The sequence below is a fragment of the Medicago truncatula genome, chromosome 5 (assembly GCF_003473485.1).
Source record: "Medicago truncatula cultivar Jemalong A17 chromosome 5, MtrunA17r5.0-ANR, whole genome shotgun sequence".
NCBI classification, from domain to species: Eukaryota; Viridiplantae; Streptophyta; class Magnoliopsida; order Fabales; family Fabaceae; genus Medicago; species Medicago truncatula.
Genome location: NC_053046.1, coordinates 15,771,246 through 15,794,222, shown reverse-complemented (window position 1 = coordinate 15,794,222; position 22,977 = coordinate 15,771,246). Strand labels below are relative to the sequence as shown.

At 33.0% G+C, this 22,977-nt stretch overlaps 2 protein-coding genes across 2 annotated transcripts; both read left to right on the top strand.

Moving 5' to 3' along the window:
* Window positions 1–7,566: 7,566 nt before the first annotated feature.
* LOC11405999 (uncharacterized) lies at window positions 7,567–13,758 on the top strand. The gene is made up of 7 exons (XM_003613369.4): window positions 7,567–7,994; window positions 9,406–9,546; window positions 9,634–9,999; window positions 10,155–10,397; window positions 11,107–11,199; window positions 12,623–12,823; window positions 12,909–13,758. Exons 1-7 carry the CDS (start codon window positions 7,683–7,685, stop codon window positions 13,119–13,121), a joined length of 1,569 nt encoding a protein of 522 aa, XP_003613417.1. The 5' UTR covers window positions 7,567–7,682; the 3' UTR covers window positions 13,122–13,758.
* A 3,490-nt stretch (window positions 13,759–17,248) lies between these two features.
* LOC11406532 (metalloendoproteinase 2-MMP) lies at window positions 17,249–18,679 on the top strand. The gene has a single exon (XM_003613368.4). It carries the CDS (start codon window positions 17,360–17,362, stop codon window positions 18,464–18,466), a length of 1,107 nt encoding a protein of 368 aa, XP_003613416.2. The 5' UTR covers window positions 17,249–17,359; the 3' UTR covers window positions 18,467–18,679.
* Window positions 18,680–22,977: the final 4,298 nt, after the last annotated feature.

Here is a 22,977-nt window from a genome sequence, read left to right as displayed (position 1 = left end):
AAATATTGAGACATTTAACTTTTTTTTATTTACTCATGCCAAAGAGGGTTGTAATTCGCTATAATTAGTTACTAAGATGTTGCTTTCCAGCAGTGTCGTGTGTTTTCGATTGTTTCATGCCTTCGTTAGTGACCGGATATTTATGGAGTAACAACTTTTTACTTTTAACTTGTAATGGAGGTCAATTCACTAGAAGAAATGTAGCATTTTGCCGGGGGCGAAAGCCCTGATAAAATGCAGAAAGCCTTGACAAATGCACGTTTGTCAGGAGCTTTGCCATGAGCATAATCACCAGCAAATATGCCCATCACAAATGAACATGTCAGGGCTTTAGCTCCTGGCAAAGGCCATGGCTTAACCCCTGAAAAATTGTGTCTAATAGAGTGCAGACTTTTCTGGTCAATGCAGTTCTTTGCAGACCGTGTCAGCGGCACGTCAGTCCTTTTCAGAAACATGTCAGGCGCTTTGCCAGGGGTTAACCCCTGACAAATTGTGTACGACTATTAAAATAAAAAATGTTTTTTATTTGTTAAAATAATCAAAATATTAAAATTTAATAATTAAAGTAAACGTTTTTAAATTGTTTTTTTTTTATTTCTTTGTTTGGAAATTGTTTTAATAATAAAAATTATTGGCAATTAAAATAATTTTATAAAACAATTTAAAAGTAGTTAACAATGCAAATTAAAGTAATAGCACACATAAAATATAAAATATTGTCTAGCAGCATTGAATTTAAAATTGTACCAAATACTACACACCATGAGTATCAGATAGGTAGAAATTGTGCCAGGAAGTATAAGAAACTTCCCCAAGTATTACAGACCTAGAAATTATTATATAGATAAAGCCAAAAGAGAATATATCATAAAGGACTTAAAACATCAATCCTCAACATCATCCTCCTCATCTACGGGATAAGGCTCAACATTGGGACTTAAAATCCAACCCTCACAACCCCAAATGAAATTGATTAAATTACTGGAAACCCAGATCATGAATCATCATTTACATCAATAAAAATCGATCATTTTCAACAAATATAAACAGGGATGAATCAACCGCATTAAGGGAGATTTATAGAAGAGATTTCGAAAATAGAGAAAAATTTATAGAAGAGAGAAAACATGAGATCAAGAAGTTACAAACCTGATGAACGGCGGCGACAGTTTACAGTGAAGGAAGGAAGATGTGTTTCTTGAGAGATTGAGAAGATGAGCGCCGTTTCCTGCTTGGAGTGAGATGCGTGGTAAGAATGAAGGAAGGAAGAGAAAATGAAGCTTTCTAGGGTTTGATCAAAATGTCAAATACACCCTTGTTTTGTTTTTAAAACCAAGGACCATCTTGTATTTTCACTAACGATGCATAGTGGTTCTAAAACTAACTACTATAAAAATAATGTCATTACAATTAGAACAATATAAAACTAAGTCAACAATACACTAATTATAATAATACAAAAATATATTAATTATAATCCGAAAACACTTTCATTGACTTGATCCCCTTCATCCAGATCCCCTTCAATATTGGGCTCTTCCAAACCAACATCATCCTCGTCATTTTCATCTTCATTAGGACTTAACAAAACAGCAGGATCAACATGATCCCCTTCAACTTGTGCATCACGCCAACCTGTAACCGGCTAAACTTCAATTAACTCGTTAACATTTGAAATTTCATCAATTTTCTCAACTTCATCAGTTGGTTCTTCAGTCTCAATGTGACCCCTTGATTTTGTTTTGATTGCAACCGACCACCCTTGTTTGTGTGGTTGCGTTGGGCAACCACACAAACATAGTACACTTGCCTAACATTATGTGCCATGATAAACAGATCATACACATTATACTTTTTGTCCACTCGAATGTCAACATTGTGGCTTATTTTGTTCATTTTTGTCCACCTACGCGAGGGATCAAACCAGACACAATAAAATAACACCACTTTATCCTGATTGTAAAATAACTCGTAAACGTGTTTGATCACGCCATAGAAGTCATCTGCACCTCCTTCTGTAACTCCTTTTACATATACACCACTGCTATATGTCTTCTTCCCCTCACTCCATGATTGGGTATGAAACTTATATCCATTTACGAAGTATGTATGATATTCAGTGGCACATTGTAAAGGACCTTGAGCTAAACCTCTTAACCGAAGGATTTCATCCGTTGGTTCGGCATCGAATACTTTTTGCTTAAATCAACCAGGAAAATATTCATGTATGTAACCAGACGAATCATCACCAAATTCTTCATAAAAGGTATTAAATTCCCTATATCAAAATTAAAAATTAAGTTAGACGTGTTTTAACTTAATAAATAATGTAATGGGAAAAATGTGTAATAGTTTTGTTTTATACTCACTCAAGGTATGGTTTAACCTCTGTGCAATTAATTAAGACATGAACATGAGCTGATCTGTACTCTTTCGCATCTACTATCCAATGTTGCCTCGCCTTGCCAGCGTGGCGACCAGGTAGCTTGAAAACTGATAAGGTCAACGGGTCTCTTTCACTCTCAACATAAACTTCATTTCGTGTAGTGGTTGGAACAAGCACACGACCGTGTAAAAAATTAATATGTCTCAATGAATGAATGGAACAATGCTATTATTGTAAAAATTATAGATCTGCAATTTCCCAGGAGCCCAGCCAGGAGCTACCCCTGGCAAGGCTCGGTCTCCAACACTCAAAAAGCTGTCAGCAATTTGCCACGAGATTATGCATTTTGCCAGGGGTTGAGCCCCTGGCATGTCAGCTTTTCAGAATTTTGTCAAATCTTCTTCATAATGCAGAGATTCCCTTGATTTTAGGGGCTCAAATTTGAATCAAAATTTTCTGCCTAAAATTTTCCAGGAGTTACTGCACTTTGCCAGGGGTTTGCTCCTGGCATATGGTGTAGTTTGTAATTGCAATTTGCCAGGGGTTTCCCTGGCATTACTCCTGAAATTTTTTCCAGGAGCTGATGCTCCTGACATTATTCCCTGGAAAAACGCAAGATTTCTTGTAGTGATTCTACCATGCACAAAGGAGAGAAGTTTTGAATCATGCACAAGTTAGTTTTTACTATTTGATCAATAAATCTCATTGTTAAATTAAAAGAGATCATGATATAACTTATGAAAAAGACATTTGTACATTGATGCAAGACCACTTTCATCAATCTAGTACAATTTATATCTATATTGGTTTAGTAAGATCACCCAATCAAATACAATTTATATCCCGTCTTAGATTTTTTTCGGTTTGCACAACAACTTATCCCAACTAATCAAGTGATCTTTCACGAAAAATATTGAATACTACTCGTTAATCAAATACCAAAAAAATTGAACTTTATTAGACGGTATATAGTTTCCGCGTTTATATCATCTATTAGGGATGGTTTCAATATTTTATATATCAAAGTTTAGCCTCAAGAGAAGAGAGAGGCTTTGTATACTGAATAAAATATTTCCGATATTTACAATCTAATAGGTTGCCATTATTCTAATAGAGGCTTAATTTACAAGCTTATTATTCTACTCTAAATAGTTCCTTATGCCTATATATATATATCAACAGACAACTACAAGGACGAAAAGGAAGTCAGTAGGATTGCATGTCAACAAACGTCATTCTTTGGAAAGTACCGAAATTGATTTAAAAATCAACTGCAAGAAATAGGACAGATAATGTTAAGCTGCGCAGTTAGGCAGATTGATGGTAAAGACAGGGTAGTTTTCAAAGGTCATACCACAGAAGTTCTTGTGAAGACAAAAGTGGGATGGATGTTGGATTATGCGAAAAGAAACAACACTGTGACATGAATTGCTAATGGATGGAAACATATCGCTCTAAGGGCTCAATTGGGTTGGAAATGCCAACTAATTTAGTTGGTTGGGGAAGAATTTCACTCGTCATAACTGATGCCTCTGTTGCATTGAACGTTGGAATGGTACATACATCAATCATGATGTGAGTCTAAGTCTTTTTCATACAAATATATAGTTTTCAAATTGGTTAAGTTTGTTTCTTTCTGGTGCAAATATATAGCCCTGTTTCTCATTTCTGTGTGTAGTGAATAAATTTGCTACCTGTTTTCTAATATACAGTTTGTTGCAAAGTCATGTGTTTAATTGTGGTTAGTTTTGTTATATTGTTTGGTAATAATTTAAGGTTAATTGTTTGGTCATGTATAGTAGTTTTGGGTGGGATTATCATGTTTATGGATTTATTTTCTCCATAAATGTTGGAAGTGAGAACATGAGTTATAATTGCAAGGTTAAATGTTTTAAAACTTGTTTTTTCTTTATTTCTAAATTTGTTTTATAGCTAGTTCTAATTTTGCTTTGGATGTTGTTGTTGTTGTTGTTGTAGACAATGTTCATGCATTGATAATTCAGTAATCCGATCAAGTGGGCTTGAATTATAATGTTGGGGGAAACATCAAGTCGTACATATATTTTTAATCTTATCGTACGTTGTTTAGGTTTGAAGTATAGTGTTGGTTTTTGTTTTATTTTAAAGACATTGTTATTTTGTGTGTTTTTGTTATTTTGTCTTTCTTTCTAGGGTTAGGGATAGAAATATGGATGGTAATGAAATGATGATTACCTATTTATTGAATTAGCATAACTATCCTGAATTAAATAGAAGATTTATAAGGATAGGATCTTTAGTTAAATAATTGAAGTTGAAGTAAAGAAAAAACAAAAAAGAAAGTTAAGCAATAAAGAAGCAGCATGAATCAAGAGATATAAAGGTGTTTCAGTATTTACCTTAAAACATAGATGAGAATATATATAATTTAATTTCAATAAATTGCTTAGTTCTTACAACACTAATAAATTGCTCAAGTTTTCAAATTGACACATAACACTATTATGGTGATGTTACAATTGAAGACTTTGTCAATTCAGTTATCGGAGAGACGATTTTGAGAAGAAAATCGTGTCGTATTTGCAAGGTTAAATGTTTTAAAACTTGTTTCTTTTTCTTTATAAATTTGTTTTATGCCTAGTCCTAATTTTGCTTTGCATGTTGTTGTTGTTGTAGACATTGTTCATGCTTTGATGATTCAGGAATCCAATCAAGTGGACTTGAACTATAATGTTGGGGGTAGACATCAAGTGGTAAATATATTTTTAATCTTATTGTACAATGTTGAGGTTTGAAGTATAGTTCTAGTTTTTGTTTTATTTTAAAGACATTGGTATGTTGTTTGTTTTGGTTATTTTATCTTTTTAGGGTTTGAGATATTGTTTGTCCAATTGTTTGTATGCTTTTCAATGTGGATGAGAATGAAATTGAGATAGAAATGAGAGTTGATTATTTGGATGGTGTTGTGAATGAATTTGTATGTTTGTTGCTACCCTACTTTAGGATGAAGTTGTGAATTCTAAAACAGGAAATTCATTAAACTTCATGTTCTAGGATTTTCCTGTTTTAGGATTCACACCATCCAAATAATCCACTCCCATTTCTATCTGAATTTGTATGTACCCTACTTTAGGAACATGAAAGTAGCTTGCAACATATTCCATTAAACTTCAACTCTTCTTATAGATGAAATCCTAAAAAAAGAAATATGCAGAAGTTGTGTTTCTATACCAAATAAAATCAGTAAAATTTACCGAAAACAATTTAATTTAGAAGAAAGTATGAATTATGAAAGCAACAAAGAATATAAATTCTTATATGTAACCAACAAATACATTGTGCGAGAGCAAATTTTTTTTATCCAATGGAGAAATGGGAAGGTGAGGTGGGTAGCAAATATAAACAAAAAATACATTATACATATTCATCTTGATTTCATCTCCTAACCTTCCCTCCCCTAAAGCCTAAACTTCTTCAACAATATCTTTACCAAATAATGCATTTTGTGATGCTTCAAAAATTATGTACCTACAAAAAAGAATATAGCCAATAGTTAGCAAACAATAATCAAATTACGAATAAAATAAAATAAGAACCGAAAAGTAGAGGCAAGACACGATAATAAAGAACCTGACACTATTTTTTTATTCCATTGTTTCTTTAAATATTTCTTCAATGTTGGCATTATCTTTAGGTTTATTTTGTTTTGCATCATATTTATAGCAGTGGAGGAGGATATAAGATGAGAGAAAGAAAGAAAAGAAGAACAATATAATTCAAGAGGGAGATAGGACGGGGAGCAAACTTACCAAATTATGATTTTAAAATTTTAAGTACATTGTTTTGAAAAGATTCCAATGGAGCTACTAATATATAGAAATAAAAAGATTTTAATGGAGCTACTAATATATAGAAATAATTGAAGGTAAAAGTAAAACATGGAATATATAGAGATACTACGAGGGAAAGTGGGAAGTTATTGTGAAGTGGGTTAAGTGGGGATGTGGTAGTTTTCATTTTTATTTTTTATTTAATTAATAGAATTTATATGATTGATTTGGTGGGAAAAAAAAATATAGGATTGATTTTGTGGGAAATTTTGGAGGGAAAAAAATATAGAGAACTTGTAGGATTATAATTATAAATGATGATGATGATGATTTGGATTTATTAGGGATTAAACGATATTGAAATATTTGCGAGGTTGTGATAATTAAACGATATTGGAATTAAATATATAAGTGATAAAAAGATAATAAAATTTCTTCAAAAATAGATAATAAAATTAAATGAACCCTCCTTTAAAAAAATAATAATTAAATGGACCGGTTCAAAAAAATAAAATAAAAAAAATTGATGAAAAAAAAAATTGAAATATAATATTAAAAAATAACAAAAAGGTTCTCATCGTCAATTGAAGAGAGGCGCTTGCGAAATAAATTGCCGAGAAGTAAGTTTTGTACAATATTTTGCTAAACAACTTTTAACTTAAAAATAACTTTAAAATTAAAAAAAAAAAAAAGAAACCAAACAACTTTAGCTTCTTTCTTAAAGACCTTTATTTTAACTTTGTTTTAAAGTAGCTAGTAGACTGTAAAAAAACTTGGTCAAGCAGTACTTAAAACTGAGTAAATTTTTTTTTTTTATAGAAAATAAAGAAACTATTAAAATTAAGTAAAAATTAAACTTAAAATGTTTCGATTTTATAGGAATAAATAACATACGAACTTATAAGCTACTTCCTCCAATCAATATTATGAGCAAAAATCAATTTTTTAAAAAGTAGTTTTTTTTTTATATTTATAACAGTGACCAAATAAGTATTTAACTCTATATTATATTAGTATTAGTATGTCCTGGTGAATTTAAGTCGGTTGAACAATGCATAATTAATTTATATAATGCATATGTTCAAACTCCGACCATCACAAAAAATGTGTATGCTCTCGCCTACGAGGAAAGTAGAAAAAAAGGGTCAAAAGTAAAAAAGGAAAGTAAAAAAAAGTAACGAACTAACTGATAAAACAATGTGACAGTAACATCAATTCGGCAAAAACAAAAATCCAAACCACGTGGAATTGACGTAAAACCGTTTTCACTTTTCAATCAACCCCTCCCCTTACGCCACGTTTCATTTCTCATTCTCCATCAACACCGCAACCGTCAACATTAATTTCCCAAACTACCCTTTCCACAATCATCATCATCATCTTCATCAATCATTATTATTCATTCCAATTTTTCATCACTCTCTCCAAATCCCTAATTCCCAAAAAATGCACCAAACCCACTGAAACAGTAAAATCAAACCCTTTCCATGTCTCCTTTTCACCCTCTTCTCGCGATTTTGATCGTAACATCGCTGTTATCGAGTTTCGGTGATTCTTTTAAAGTTCCGTTTAGAGTAAACGATGTGTTACCGGTTTTACCGAAAGAAATATCATGGCCTGTGTTGAATAATTTTCATAGTGCTGTTGATTTGCTTCCTTCTTTCGTTGGATCTGTTACTCCGTATAATAATGGTTCTATTCAATGGAAAGGTGCTTGTTTTTTTGATAATCAAGCTAAACTTGAGTTTACCAATCATGGTGATGACTCTGATTTGGGTGGTGCCGTTCTCTATCTCAAGGTTTCTGATTATTAATTTTGTTCACTTTTTAGATTGTGTTTATTTATAGATTATTATGGAAAGTTTATGATGTTTTTATTAATGAATTAATTGTAAGTTGAAATGTTATATCATCATATGCTACTGTTTTGGTATTTTAAGTTTTAATATATCCCATAAGCAAGTGGTCATGATTTGATCACACACTATTGCATACCGAGAAAATTCGGTTGGAAGAGAAGAATTCCCGAACGGAGATTAGTCATTAGTACTTGCTAATCAGCATAACTAATTACAGACTTAGCTCTTCAAAATCCTCCCAGAAAGGTTGACATAACATCCACACACATCCTTATTGTAGTTGTGTGCTATAAAGTAGCTACACTGAGGCACAAATGATAGTTTGAGAAAATAAAATGATTGAATGTAATTATATGTGTCGGTGTCGAACACCTGTCATCAGACAATCAGACATGCCTTCATGTATGTTTAGTTCCACTTAAGAAGGAGCCGGAATTGATTCTAGAGGTGCAAAGTTGATTTTGGCATGTTTGGTTCTTCTAACTAATTATTGATTTTTCCTTCTAGAGGTGTAGAAATTGTAGCTTTTGATTCTAGAATTGCTTTTTACACTAGAGTTATTGTTAAATTCACTTTTACATGAGTATATCCAAACATAAACTATTATACCTTCAACTCAATTTTTGCCAGAATCAATTTACTCAATTAATTTTTCTCATTGTAGAACGAAACATACACTTCAAGCTAAAGTGTTAGTTATATGTGTATGATTCTTTATATATTGATCACCCTCTTTTAAAACAAACTCGAAAAACAGTTAGTTTATCCCTCTTCTAATTCCATGGTGGGTACACTGATTGTACTATGAGTATGATCCACTTGGGATAGTGGTTGAGAGTGTATATGAATTGAACTACAATTACTTTGAGTTTGTGATCAATGAATCTGTATTAACAGTGTAAGTGCTGGTACTTGCACATTTGTAAAACTGTATATTCTCTCCAAGATTGAGTCTAAGTGGACCTCATTTAATATATAGCTACATCATGATCCCCTTTTACCTACATTTGATCTGTTATAAAAAAAATCACGTGTAGGGTTGCCTAAGATTAGTAACAATCATTCCTGATATTTTACTATATATTTATAATAATTTGATTAATCATCTAGAATTGGAAAACTGATAGTATCTTATCTATGGGGAACACTTTAGATTGTTTTTTTTTCCTTGGGGAAAACACATATCTCTATTTATGTCAATTTAGTTGATACTTGATACTACTTGGAATTAGATGCAGCTGCTGGTTGAATTGGTCAATGAAAAGTTTAAGCATATGTCTTCTGTTACCACATGGTTTGGGTTTTAGATTTGTATTTTGCTCTGCTGACAAGAGTTTTTTGCCATTTACAGACAGGGGAAGCACACAGCTGGACCTGCATGGATCTGTATGTGTTTGCAACGCCATACCGGATTACATGGGACTACTACTTCTCTGCGCGAGAACATACCTTGAAGCTTGATTCATGGGAAGAGCCTGCAGAGCTGGAATATGTAACTTTCTTGTGTAGTTTCTGTTTTGTCTGAAACTTTTTGTTGGTGGATTCTAATTATAAATAAAATTCTCTCTGTATTGTACAGGTAAAGCAGCATGGGGTTTCTGTGTTTCTGATGCCAGCTGGAATGCTGGGTACACTGCTCTCTCTAGTCGATGTGTTGCCTCTATTCTCTAACACTGCATGGGGTCAGAGTTCCAATTTGCAGTTTCTAAAGAAACACATGGGAGCTACATTTGAGAAACGCATTCAGCCTTGGCGTGCAACTATTGATCCTGCAGATGTTCATTCTGGAGATTTTTTGGCTGTGTCGAAAATTCGCGGTAGGTGGGGAGGTTTTGAGACACTTGAAAAGTGGGTAACTGGTGCATTTGCTGGCCATACAGCAGTCTGCTTGAAGGATGAAATGGGAAATTTGTGGGTTGGTGAATCTGGGCATGAGAATGAAAAGGTAAAAATGTGGAAATTTATGGTCTCTTTGACAAAACAACATACATTATAAGTTTCCTATCCAATTTGATTTTCTCAAAATGTTCATAGTAACACCTTCTCAGAATATCATTAGTCTATACAGGATTATGTTATCGATGGTCTGTCTTTGTGCAGGGTGAAGAAATAATTGTGGTAATTCCATGGCATGAATGGTGGGAAGCTGCTCTTAAAGATGGTTCCAACCCACAGATAGCGTTGCTTCCTCTACATCCAGAGATGCGTGCAAAATTCAACTCCACTGCAGCATGGGAGTATGCGCGGAGCATGTCAGGCAAGCCATATGGTTATCACAATATGATATTCAGTTGGATTGACACAGTAGCTGACAACTATCCTCCACCTCTTGATGCTCACTTGGTATTAGTTTTTTCATTATTTGTGTAAGAGTAACTTAAGTAATGTATTCACCAAAAAAAAAAAGAGTAACATAAATATTGAACCGGCATTTTTGTGTAGAATATATATTTAGCTGAAGGCCGCTGTATTATTTTATTAAGGAATTGAATGCCAACTGATTGCTATTTGTTAGAAACAATTTGAATCATAACTGGTTTAGAGTCTTGGGAAGAAATAGTTAGTCTATTTGGGAGGGGGATTTTGGATGGTTTTGGAGGGCTTAGCCTATGTTTTAATATATTTTTGAGATGTTAAATTAATGAAAGAATACCGTGATATATGATCATATAACTATTCACACCTCATTGATTTTTTGTAGCTTGCTTGATTCAAAAAAGAAAAAGCCCCTCCCATCCCCTCCAAAATCCCTCTCCCAAACATACCCTTAGTAAATAGAGCATTCATGAAGTAAATTATTCTTAAGATTTTCTTGTACGAGAGAAGGATTATATGTTCATCCCTGTATTTCGGCATTGCTGAACTTATTAGTGCTCGAAGAAAGAGAAACTAATCTCCATTCTTCATTTCCCGTGGTTATCGATTACAATACAATTTTTTTTCTTTTTTCTTACTGATGTTGTAGCCTTGTAGGTTCTAGTTCCTTGAGAGCAATGGAAGTCTGTTTTTGATTTACATGTTTTTTTACAAGAGATTTACGTGTTATGTGCAGGTAATTTCTGTCATGTCTATGTGGACAAGGATGCAGCCAGCATATGCTGCAAACATGTGGAATGAAGCGTTGAATAAGCGGTTAGGGACCGAGGTATATATTGATATTGCTTTGCTATATATACACAAGTACATATGCATAATGTCCTTTTTCTTTTAATTTCATGTGGAACAATCATCAGGCAAAACAAGTGGACATTACATTTAGTATGGAATTTAGGTTATACCTATAATCTCGATGTGTTTCTGGTGCTACTTCATACTTTGCATCATTGATGCCTAGATAAATTACAAATAAATTAAGAGGACATATCTACATATCTTATTGCTTTATTTCAGGACTTTCTTTTTACATTGCATGAAAAATTGGTCTTTCAAGACTTCATGCCTTGATTTTGTTTCATTTTGGTAGTTATGTTTTTCATGTTTTTAAGGCTTTATATCTTTTAACTGTATGTCGATGATATCTGGAATATTGTCGTTTTAATAGAAGTGCTAAAATATTCTTTTGCTCTTTTACCTCTTTTATCCAATCTTTATTATGGTCCATTATGTTTTGTACATTGTTTTAGCAAGGTTGTGGTAATTAAAATGCTTTTGTATTTTTTCAGCAGTCAGACCGTTTATAGATTATTAGACTAATTCTCTTGAATCCAAGAATGATTGGAAGAAAATAAGGAACTAAGCAATACATACAATAAAGGAAGATTTGAATAGAATAAAATAAAGAGCATAGCTATATAACACGAAATTCTTTTCACGGGAACCATGAAAAGGCTTAGTTGTGTGCACATTAGTTAAGGATAATTTAATAATTGCTTTTTTGGCGGAAATCAGGGAGGGGTGGATTGAAATCAACGGTTCCTTGTTGAATCATAAACCAATTTTTCGTGGTATTGATCATTTCCCTAGAATAAAATCTTTTGAGATCATGATTTCCCCTGGTTCTCAAACAGTTTTACATACCTGTCTTTTTAGCCAACTTTGTTAAGTATGACGCGTGGAAGATGTTGAGGTGGATATGACCTTTGTGTTTGATAAAGACTTATTTCCATGTGGCAGTCGACATGAATATGACCGTTATAACTTTAATTAAGACTGTCTTATTCCTTCAAATCCCCAAATAGAGAGCTAGGTTTCGAATATCATAGTTTCAGATTGAAAGCCACAAGACTTTTGGTTCTTTCAGCACTGTTTTGATGGCGATGGCCAAAAGGACTAATATGTAATGTATAATTTAAAGGATTAAAATTAATCTGTTAAAAGATAAAGAACTAGAAAAATGAACATTTAGTAAAAGATAAAGGACCAAAAACTTTAGCCATCTATAAATTTGTTTAATGTTTCTGCGTTGTTCTTACTGATCATCTATTTTTTAAATAGTTCATCCTCACAAGTTCTATTGAATATGTCTTCAATATTCATTACAATTACAGAAACTCAAGTGGCATTAGATTATGTTCATGTGTCGATGATTATTTTACAATTAGTGGGATCTCATTTGTTTGTGCTTTCAGGATTTAGACTTGCACGACATTATACTTGAGACTGAGAAGCGTGGGATAGCTTTTGATGAATTACTTGCCATTCCAGAGCAAGATGATTGGGTCTACAGTGATGGAAAGTCAACAACATGTGTGGCATTTATTCTTTCAATGTATAAAGAGGCTGGAATTTTCGGTCCCATTTCTAGCTCCATTCAAGTAACTGAATTCACAGTAAGTCATGTTGCCTTGGTGATGGCATGAATCTCTGCTTTGTGTTGTAATTGCTTTTTCTTATGTCACTGTTGTCGTATTGCAGATTCGTGATGCATACATGCTTAGGATTTTTGAAGATAATCAAACACGTCTACCAAGATGGTGCAACAATGAGAATGACAAGCTTCCGTTCTGCCAAATTCTTGGTGAATATAGGATGGAATTCCCGGGCTATAACACCTTGGTTCCTTATGCCAATATGAATGAGCACTGTCCTTCCCTTCCTCCAACTTACGATAGGCCTTCACAATGTTAGGTTCATCATTTCAAAATTATTCCTATATATGAGAAGTGTTTGCAACATATTTTCTTTCAAACACTCTCCTTGCGACATTCCCTCTATTGTTGGTTGAAATTCGTATTAGAATCCACATATATTTTAAGGTGGTTAGACTCACTTGAATTTCAACTGATAATGAAGAGAGTATCGGAAAGAGTGTTAGAGAATGGGGAGTGGATTCTTCTCATATCAAATTTCCAGGTAGCAAAACTTTAAAATACAAAAATGGGGATGAGGGGGGTTAACTTGTGGGGATTAAAACTGAAGAGAGATGATGTGAAAATCTTATGGAAGGAAATCCATTCTCCAGAAAATGTGTTGCTAGCACTCTTATTTATGTGTTTATTGATTTGCCTATTAATTTGTAACCAAGTCATCTAGAGTTTGCTATTGTGGAATTGTCTATAAACTGTATCACGTAATTTCTCCACGTTTTCCTTTATAAGTGGACATGGAAAGCTGTATATAAAAATTTATATTGGTGGGTTTGGTGTGATGTTGTAAATTTCAATAGTCAATTGCAGCAGGATAGTTACCTATGTTCTGCAATGTACCCCATTAAGTTCTATTATTGCAATTTGTCTAGAATTATGTCGGTGGAAATCATTATAAACAAGCTTGTGAACTTAGTTTTAAGCTGGAGTTGGGAAATGTTTTATGTTATGGAGGCAAATCGTATTATAACTTTATTAGGTGTCTATCTTCTTCAAATTGAAGCATCAATTTAATGGAGAAGGTATCAGCTCGAAAATTTTGTTTGGCTTATGTAGAATATCTATAAACTCTGTTGTCACCTAAGACAAGTGAAGATTCATGTATTGATGTAGGGTGGTTTGATTTACAGATAAATAAGGGATTGAACAAGACAACTAAAAAATTGTTCATAGGACTATACAAAATAGAGGACAAGAGAATGGACACAAGTTGAAATTTGTGTCCCTCACTAAACATGAGACAATTTTTTGTCTCAAGTATATGCCGTTTAATATTCTCTCTATCTTTCAAAGGTATTGTAGTAAATTTGACTTGTTTGTGCTATTCATTCTCTACCAAACATGGCACATGAGAAAAAAGTTGTGAAATACTTTAAAGATTTGTCAAGTGATATTATGTTCGTTACTTATCCTTCTGTGAATCAAACAAATTGGTATAGTGATTTTGTTTTTTGTGGTGAGAAGATACACCGAGCCGCTATAATAAATAAGATAACAAATAAAATAAAACTTGAAAGTTTTACCTTTGTATTGAAAATATAAGTTTTTACTTTTGTAAAACGGGGCACTCCAACTTTTAACTTTGTATTATGATTTGGAATTTCTTAACATTTGACATCGCTTAGAATCTCAATCGTGAAAGATTCACCATCTACTATATGATTACATCATGACTATTATCTAATTGACAAATAGAATCATAACTATAATACTCCTTTTCATCTACCGTGATTAAAGAAATCGCAAAGTTATTTACGTTTTCAAGAAACTCGAGAGTAGGTGCAAGAATACCACTCTTATATAAGAAAACTCAACCAAAATTTAAAAGATCTTTCGGTTGTTGAATAAAGTAGATCTTCATGAATGTCAAAATCGTACGAACAATTTTCATCGGTATTGAGATCACTATATCCCAGTTTAAATATCCAATCTGCATATTGCATAAAATATTCCTGGTTTGCATTGTGATTTGAAGCTCCTAACTTCATGTTTGTCTTAAATGTTGGTATCTTACACTTTTTCGAATCTCATAGGCATTTACTGCAGACCCGACAATATTTTTCCTCAAAGCCTTCCTTATTATTATACGAAGAATCTTCCTAAAATCACCTCCCAACCCAACAAGTTTTCCTCCAAAAAGTTTGAAATTATTACCCTTGCCTACTAATGACATAATATTTTGCAACATGTGGTCTAAAGCCTAAACAAATGACTTATTCATCGTTGGAGTCTCATTCCAAATTATCAACTTTATGTGTATCAAAAGACATGCTTTTGAATATCTTATGTGTTATATTTTATGTTAAAGCTCTTGTTATCTTTAGTGGTAACAAAAAGCATAAGTAGACAAGTTTCACCAAAAAGCACAAGTAGTAAGCACATACAACAAATTATTATGTAGTATATTCAAATAGTGGTTGGAGAATAAACTATAAGCTAATATTCCATTCCACAAATTGGAATGAGAACATACAACACAAGGGATTTGAAGTATCAAACGTCAAAAAAAAGTATCAAAGTCAAACAACACCCTCTAAATTAGTCCAAAGTATATTAAATTATATGATATTTTTAAATAACCTTGATTTTTTTTTTTGGAGGAATTTTAAATAACCTTGATGATGAACTGAATACTAACGATCTTGCAAACAAAAATCCAGCTTGGATAGACAACTTGTGATCAAAATTGTGATATAGAATCTATCGATCAACAAAATATCTGAATTTTACGAATTGAAAATATATCCCCAAAATTGTAACACAATCAAAATGGCGTCTCTTTTAATTTATGTTGCTAGAGACTATGATAGGGCATATTAAACATTTCACATTTGATCCAGATCGATAATGCATCACAAGGGACTGAATTACATATGAAATTAACAAGGTAAAACTTATTTAACGATTGGATTATGAAGTGTGTGTCTTATAATAGATATAAAATACATGAATTCAAAATTACATATGAAATTAATGAGGTAAAACTTATTTATCGAGTTTAGATTATGAGGTGTGCGTCTTATAATTGACATAAAATGCATGAACTTAACGTGTCACATAAGTTTCCGATGATATAACAATGTGGGATCTATGTAGAGTGTCATGAGTTCATTCAATGTGTCACATTATAGTTTCTAATTTCAAAAGTTAATTGAGAAAACAAGATCTCAATATTATTATTTTTCAATTGAGAGGGTCTATTTCATCATATTTACAATCTCGACAACCAATTGTCTCTTCACTCAAAAGAAACCGGAAACTTTTTTATCATGAGATCAATTAAGACCACCCAATCCAAACTTGTTTTAGTCTATATGACCACAATTTAGAGTTATGGTTTCTTCTAGACTCTACCATTCCTCTAGATCAACTTTGCAATAATGCCTAAAAGGAAACGAACCCTCTAAAGCCATGGGTTCAATAATACCTAAAAGGAAAAGAACCCTTAAAGCCATGGGTTCAGATACAAAAATATTTGGCTGGTCACAATTGTTCAGATACACACAAATATATATTATTTAATTAGTATAAAATATATATCCATCAACCGTTCTTTTCTTTCTATATTGTTTTAAAAAATATGGATGCGTGCTTAAATAATGTGTTCAAATGGTTGTGACCATCCGAGACTTCTTTATCGAAATATACCACGTGCAGTTCTAAACTTCTAATAGGTTGAAAGTTTTTTTTGAACTTATGTTTTTCAATTATTTCATAACAACTACAAAAATACATTTCAAAGGTGAAGATAAAGCAGTTGAAAATTGAAAAACAACTAATGATCGTGTGACATGACGTAATCTAAATATTCTCCTACTCCCCTCTTAACCTTCAATTTACCTTCATTTTAACCTAACTATTTACATTTTATGTTATTAAATTAAATTATTCCAATAGTGCTTGGAGAATAACAAAAAACTCCTTTTTTTTTTTTTTTGAAGGAAAACGAAAAGCTCCATATCATTTGAATCAAAGCATAAAACACAAATTTAGTAAAAAGAAAAAAGCATTTTTAAGCATATAACACAAGGTATTTTTCCTTGACAAAAAAAAAAAGGTATTTCAAGTATCAAAGTCAAACAGCACCCTCCTCGTTAACTATTTTTCTTTGTTCAATTCTAAACACGTTATTTAAATTAGTCTATACATTGAACTATATATTATTATATATATTAAATAGCTCACCATATGTCCTCAACAAACAAATATCGAAGTTTCCAATGGTGGCCCTTCTTCCAGGTTACTTACATTTCCTCATATGAATCATTCAAACGACACAGAACTTTTCAACCCATCACTATCAAATAACATAGTTTGACGAAAACTTCAAAGTTGTTCACAATTTCATATCATATAATAATATACTTCTAGATGCAAATATTTGGTCCATCATATATACCATTATTTATAACACACCTATCATATTATATATCTTCTCAAACACCACCATCACATTTAATTTCTAAAACTTATTCCATTCAAATTTCTCCTTAAGAAAACATGATTACTCAAAACCAACGTTATTATTATCACATATTCTACATAACACTAATTAGCATCACATTAACTTCAGTTTCAGCTCGTTTCTTCCCTGATCCATCTTCAATGCCCGCATGGAATTCTAGCAACGCGCCACCAGGCGCGTGGGATGGGTACAAAAACTTCACCGGCTGCAGCCGCGGCAAAACTTACGACGGTTTGTCAAAACTCAAAAACTACTTCAACCACTTCGGTTACATCCCCAACGGGCCGCCGTCAAATTTCACCGATGACTTCGACGAGGCCTTAGAATCCGCCGTCAGAACCTACCAAAAGAATTTCAACCTCAACATCACAGGTGAACTCGACGATGCAACGATGAATTACATCGTCAAGCCACGCTGCGGTGTGGCTGACATCATCAACGGTACAACCTCCATGAACTCCGGCAAATTCAACTCCAGCTCCACAAACTTCCACACAGTTGCACACTATTCATTCTTCCCCGGCCAGCCACGCTGGCCGGAGGGAACACAAACCCTAACCTACGCTTTCGATCCTAGCGAAAACCTCGACGATGCAACGAAACAAGTTTTCGCAAACGCTTTTAATCAATGGTCAAAAGTAACTACAATAACATTCACAGAAGCAACGTCATATAGTTCATCAGATATTAAAATAGGGTTTTACAGTGGGGACCATGGTGACGGAGAAGCATTTGACGGAGTCCTTGGAACATTAGCACACGCTTTTTCACCAACTGACGGAAGATTACATTTAGATAAAGCTGAAGATTGGGTAGTTAACGGAGATGTAACGGAGTCATCTTTATCTAACGCTGTTGATTTAGAATCTGTTGTGGTTCATGAAATAGGTCATTTATTAGGGTTAGGGCATTCTTCCATTGAAGAGGCTATTATGTACCCTACAATAAGTTCAAGAACGAAGAAAGTTGAGCTTGAGAGTGATGATATTGAAGGGATTCAAATGCTTTATGGGTCTAACCCTAATTTTACAGGGACAACTACTGCTACTTCGAGGGACAGAGATTCTAGTTTTGGTGGAAGACATGGGGTGTCGTTGTTTTTGTCTTTGGTGTTTCTTGGGTTTGGTTTTTTGAGTTTGTAGATGAGAGTTTTCTCTTGTTTTTATTTTATTTGTTGTTGATTGATACTTAGATAGTATTTATACGGAATAGGGAAAGTATATGATACGTATACGTGATACGGCTACTGTATATTTTGTACTATTCACATTCTTCATTCTTTTTGTGATAACTTATTGGTCAACTTCTATGGATTATAATTTTAATATAAGGTTGGTGTGAAATTACTTTATAAATGTATTAAAAGGTTCAAGATGAGGAGAAAAGCTTAAGGAATCAGGCTGCTATTCTTCGTAAAAAGAAGGTAGGCTATAAAACATTTAATATTTTAGTTCAATATACTGGTATTAATCTACCTAGAGATTTTCTCCTAATGAAGGGTACAACATACATGTATTGATGATGAAAGCTTTAATTTTAAAGTAATCTGTGTTTGAATTTTTTTTTTTTGTATGTAAGTTTGAATTTTTTTTATTCTTTTTTATTTCTTTTAGTAGGACAATAGTAACACATCACATAATGAGCTAAAAAAACGACAAGCAACAATTAGGAGTATTGGTAAGTATTAGTGATATACTATATTGAAGTATATGTAATATAAGAGTCAGGTTAAATTTTTCTTTCATACTATAATAATGTAAATACCTTGTTAAACACATTTTTCTGTAGAGAGATGTTAATACATAAATACTACTACTCTCACCATTTCTTATTTTGAACTCTTGAAAATAAAATAATCAAACTTTAATCAGAAGAGGCATTATTTTGTGGGTTACATAAGAGGTAGGTTTAAGATAACTCCTACTAAAATAAAATAAAAAGATTTATATTTTGATTTATGAAAAACTATAATAAACTTGCTATTTTTTTAGAAACTAAAATGGAATATATTAATAACAACTGAGATGCCTTTTAAGCATAAGGTGTACTTAAAAGACGCTCAACAACAACAAAATCTTTGACAAATATTTACAAGGACTAGCTATGACCGATACCCAAACAACACAACGGGTTCGACCGCCACTGCTCGCATCCGTACACAAAAGAGGCATTATTCGCCTTTAACCACCAATAAGCGTGGAACTTAACTTTTTCCGAAAGCTCCATAATGGAAGAATGAACAATATTAAAAATTCTATTATTATGTTCTTTCCATATGAGTCACACACAAAGAAACCACAAAAGCTGAAGAAATGATCTACAACTCCTCCTACCACCCAAGTAATTTGTAAACTGAGAGAAGTGAATGCTTGGAACGTTGTGATCAACACCTGAAAAACCAAGCCAAAATCTCACATTGCCAAAGAGAGCCAAAAAAACTACAATTAATAAACAAGTGTTGCACGCTTTCAATTTGACCGCAGCCTGTCACACAAAGAGAGTCATCCACATGAGTAATGTCGCGGTTCATGAGATTGGGTTTTGTTGGTAACCTGTCTCGAAGCAACCGCCAAGCTAAGATAGAAACCTTTGATGGAACCTGAGAGTGCCATATGAGTTTCTGTGAATCATCTAACACTGGAGGAATCTGAGCAGAGAGGGTCTGGTAACCTGAACGAACTGAATAATCCCTTGTAGTATCTGGGTGCCAAAGCCATGTATCTGAAACATTTAACTGCAAAGTGACATTAGCAAGTAACAACCTACACTCCGCTACCAACTCCTCCTCTCCTCGTCCCAACCTAAAGAGAACATCGATGCTACAGAAATCGAGTTGTCCTCCGTTAACTCAAACAAACGGCCAAAACACTGACAAAGGGGAACATCCTCTAACCATTGATCACGCAAAAAAAAAAGAGTGGTTGCCCCATCTCCCACCTTTCTCGACACCCTCTCTGAGAACCAACTCTCACCCTCCTCTCCTACACCATCTCTAATCCTAGCCACCTCCCTCCACCAATACGAACAACTCCATCCCCCAACCTCCAACCGCCCAGCCTCTTCACCATACCTAGCAATCAACACCCTATACCAAAACCCATCTCTGTCAACCTCCAACACCACTTCCCTAATAAAGATAAATTGAACTCCCTCAACTTCATAACCCCTAAATCTCCATTCTCCTTTCTAAGACAAATAGTGTTCCAACTAACCCAAGGTATTTTCCTATGATCCTCACTCTCACCCTAAAAAAAAAATTAAATAAAGATTCAATGGAAGAGATAATACCTGACGAATCTTTGAAGAAAGAAAGAGCACAGACAGGCAATGAGGTCATAATAGATTTTAACAGAGTTAATCGACCTCCAAAAGACAAAAAACGGCTTTTCCATGCAGACAGACTAGATTTTATGCTATGCATCACATGATCCCAAAACGCCAACCTACTAGGATTGCCCCCAATAGAGAAGCCCAAATACATAAACGGAACATGACCAACCTTGCGATTCAGAATAGATGATGCCTCTGCCAACCAAGACTCAGATATATTCACCCGAACCAACATACTTCCCACTAAATAACATAGTGGACTTTGTAAAAAAAATAAAATCGTGGATAACGGTTATTCATAAACTGATCATGGAATTATTTTAAGAGCTAAGCTAATTCATTATTATAAATCATTGTTCTCTACAATAAATATATTTTTTGAGAAAAATAATAATTTATTTCAACAATTTAAATTAGTTGTTGTTAAATGCATCTAAAATAATTTTATTATTTTCAGCGAGAATAATTGTTCTTAAGATAAGTCATTTTTCGCAACGACAATAATATTATTGATAAAAATAACAACTTATTACAATGACTTAAATTAGTTGTTGTTATATGCATATCAAAAAGTTATATTGTTCCCAACGAGAATATTCGTTGGTTGGACATGTCATTTTTCGCAGCAATAAAAATATCGTCAATAAAAATAATAATTTATTACAACGACTTAAATTAGTCATTGCTAAACACATATAAAAAAGTTGTATTATTCCCAACGATAATAATTGTTGTTAGGATAAGTCATTTTTTTGCATCAATAATGATATTAATGAGAAATCTAATAACTTATTACAATGACTTAAATTTGTCGTTACTATATGCATGTTATTACCGACACATTCATTGTCGCTGAGAAAAAGTCGTTGTCAAATGTCTAATTTCTTTTACTGTGATTGCAACATGCAAAAGCAATGTGAGAGGCAATATAGTTTTGAACTAGGATAGTCATAACTAATAGGAAATCATATGTGACATCAAGAAGGGTTAGCCATCAGAATAACACTTAAAGTTCAAAAAGAAAACACCTTTTAACAGGATGATTGTATCTAACAATCTCAGTAACTAAGATAAATTAATCAAATTACATTATTAATCATAGTACCTGGATGGTATAAAAACAAAAATATCATCGGTGCGTTATAGAGGTGGTGCAAAACCTGCAACAAAATAAAAGTAAATGTAAAGGTTATTGTGTGTTACAAAAAACTTCTTAGGTATCCAACAAAAGTTTTTTCTTAGCACTAATTTTTATCATTTGGTTATGCAATTAATATTATTGCCAAGTGGGTAGATGTATCAACCCCGGAGGTTGTTTAAAATTTGTACACCTACTACAAACATTAAAAAACAATGTATATACTATTAACTAGAGAAGCATAATAATAAAGACATTCACATCCTTCAAAATGCAAGAATCCTATCAAATTGTATTGACGTGAGAAAAAAAATTAGATGAGAGAAAGCATAACTATAAAACAAAACTCAAACAAAAACATGTAGACAAAATATTGACCTTAAATGTCAAAGATCATTACCATTTAACTTTTCCGCACTATGAGAAAATAGAGTCCTTGTGACTATGAAATTGCAAGGATCATTGAAACTTTTCCGCACTACGAGAAAATAGAGTCCTTGTCAAAGATCATTAAAACATATTTATCACTTGATGTCTCCCCCCAACATTATAGTTCAAGTTCACTTGATCGGATTCCTGAATCATCAATGCATGAACAATGTCTACAACAACAACAACATGCAAAGCAAAATTAGAACTATGCATAAAGCAAATTTAGAAAAAAGACAAAAAAAAAGAGTTTTAAAACATTTAACCTTGCAAATACGACATGATTTTCTTTTTCAAAATCACCTCTCGAATAGTTGAATTGACAAAGTCTTCAATTTTAACATCCACAGAACAGTCCACATAACACTGTTCTGCCAATTTGAAAACTTAAGCCAAAATCCAACTTTTGAAATGTTCTTTAGTTGGAAATTCATACTTCACATATGACCTCGGTCCAAAATGCTTGAGCAACACATTACCAACAAAAGAATAAGCAAGGGAGCCATGTTTGAGAGTGTGAGAGTGAGTGAGAGGTACAAATGTGTGTTGTAAGAGTGTAAGGGTAGTAAAGAGGTTTGGTTTATTCGAACAAGCTGTTGGTTTTGTAAGAAATAGCCATTTATTGAAATTAAACCCTATATATACCAAACCCACTAATAACTAATCATTTAACATTTAATTTTTTTTCAATCATCGTCACAAACAATATTTAAATAATTTTTTTAATATAGATTGATCCTTTTAATGGATAAAACA

What these genes read in the sequence shown, in the direction of transcription:
- LOC11405999 (XM_003613369.4), top strand. Translation starts at nt 7,683, where the DNA reads ATGTCTCCTTTTCACCCTCTTCTCGCGATTTTGATCGTAACATCGCTG. An exon ending in GTGCCGTTCTCTATCTCAAG is followed by an intron (nt 7,995 to 9,405) that starts GTTTCTGATTAT and finishes TGCCATTTACAG; the next exon opens with ACAGGGGAAGCACACAGCTG. An exon ending in TTCAAGTAACTGAATTCACA is followed by an intron (nt 12,824 to 12,908) that starts GTAAGTCATGTT and finishes GTCGTATTGCAG; the next exon opens with ATTCGTGATGCATACATGCT.
- LOC11406532 (XM_003613368.4), top strand. Translation starts at nt 17,360, where the DNA reads ATGATTACTCAAAACCAACGTTATTATTATCACATATTCTACATAACA.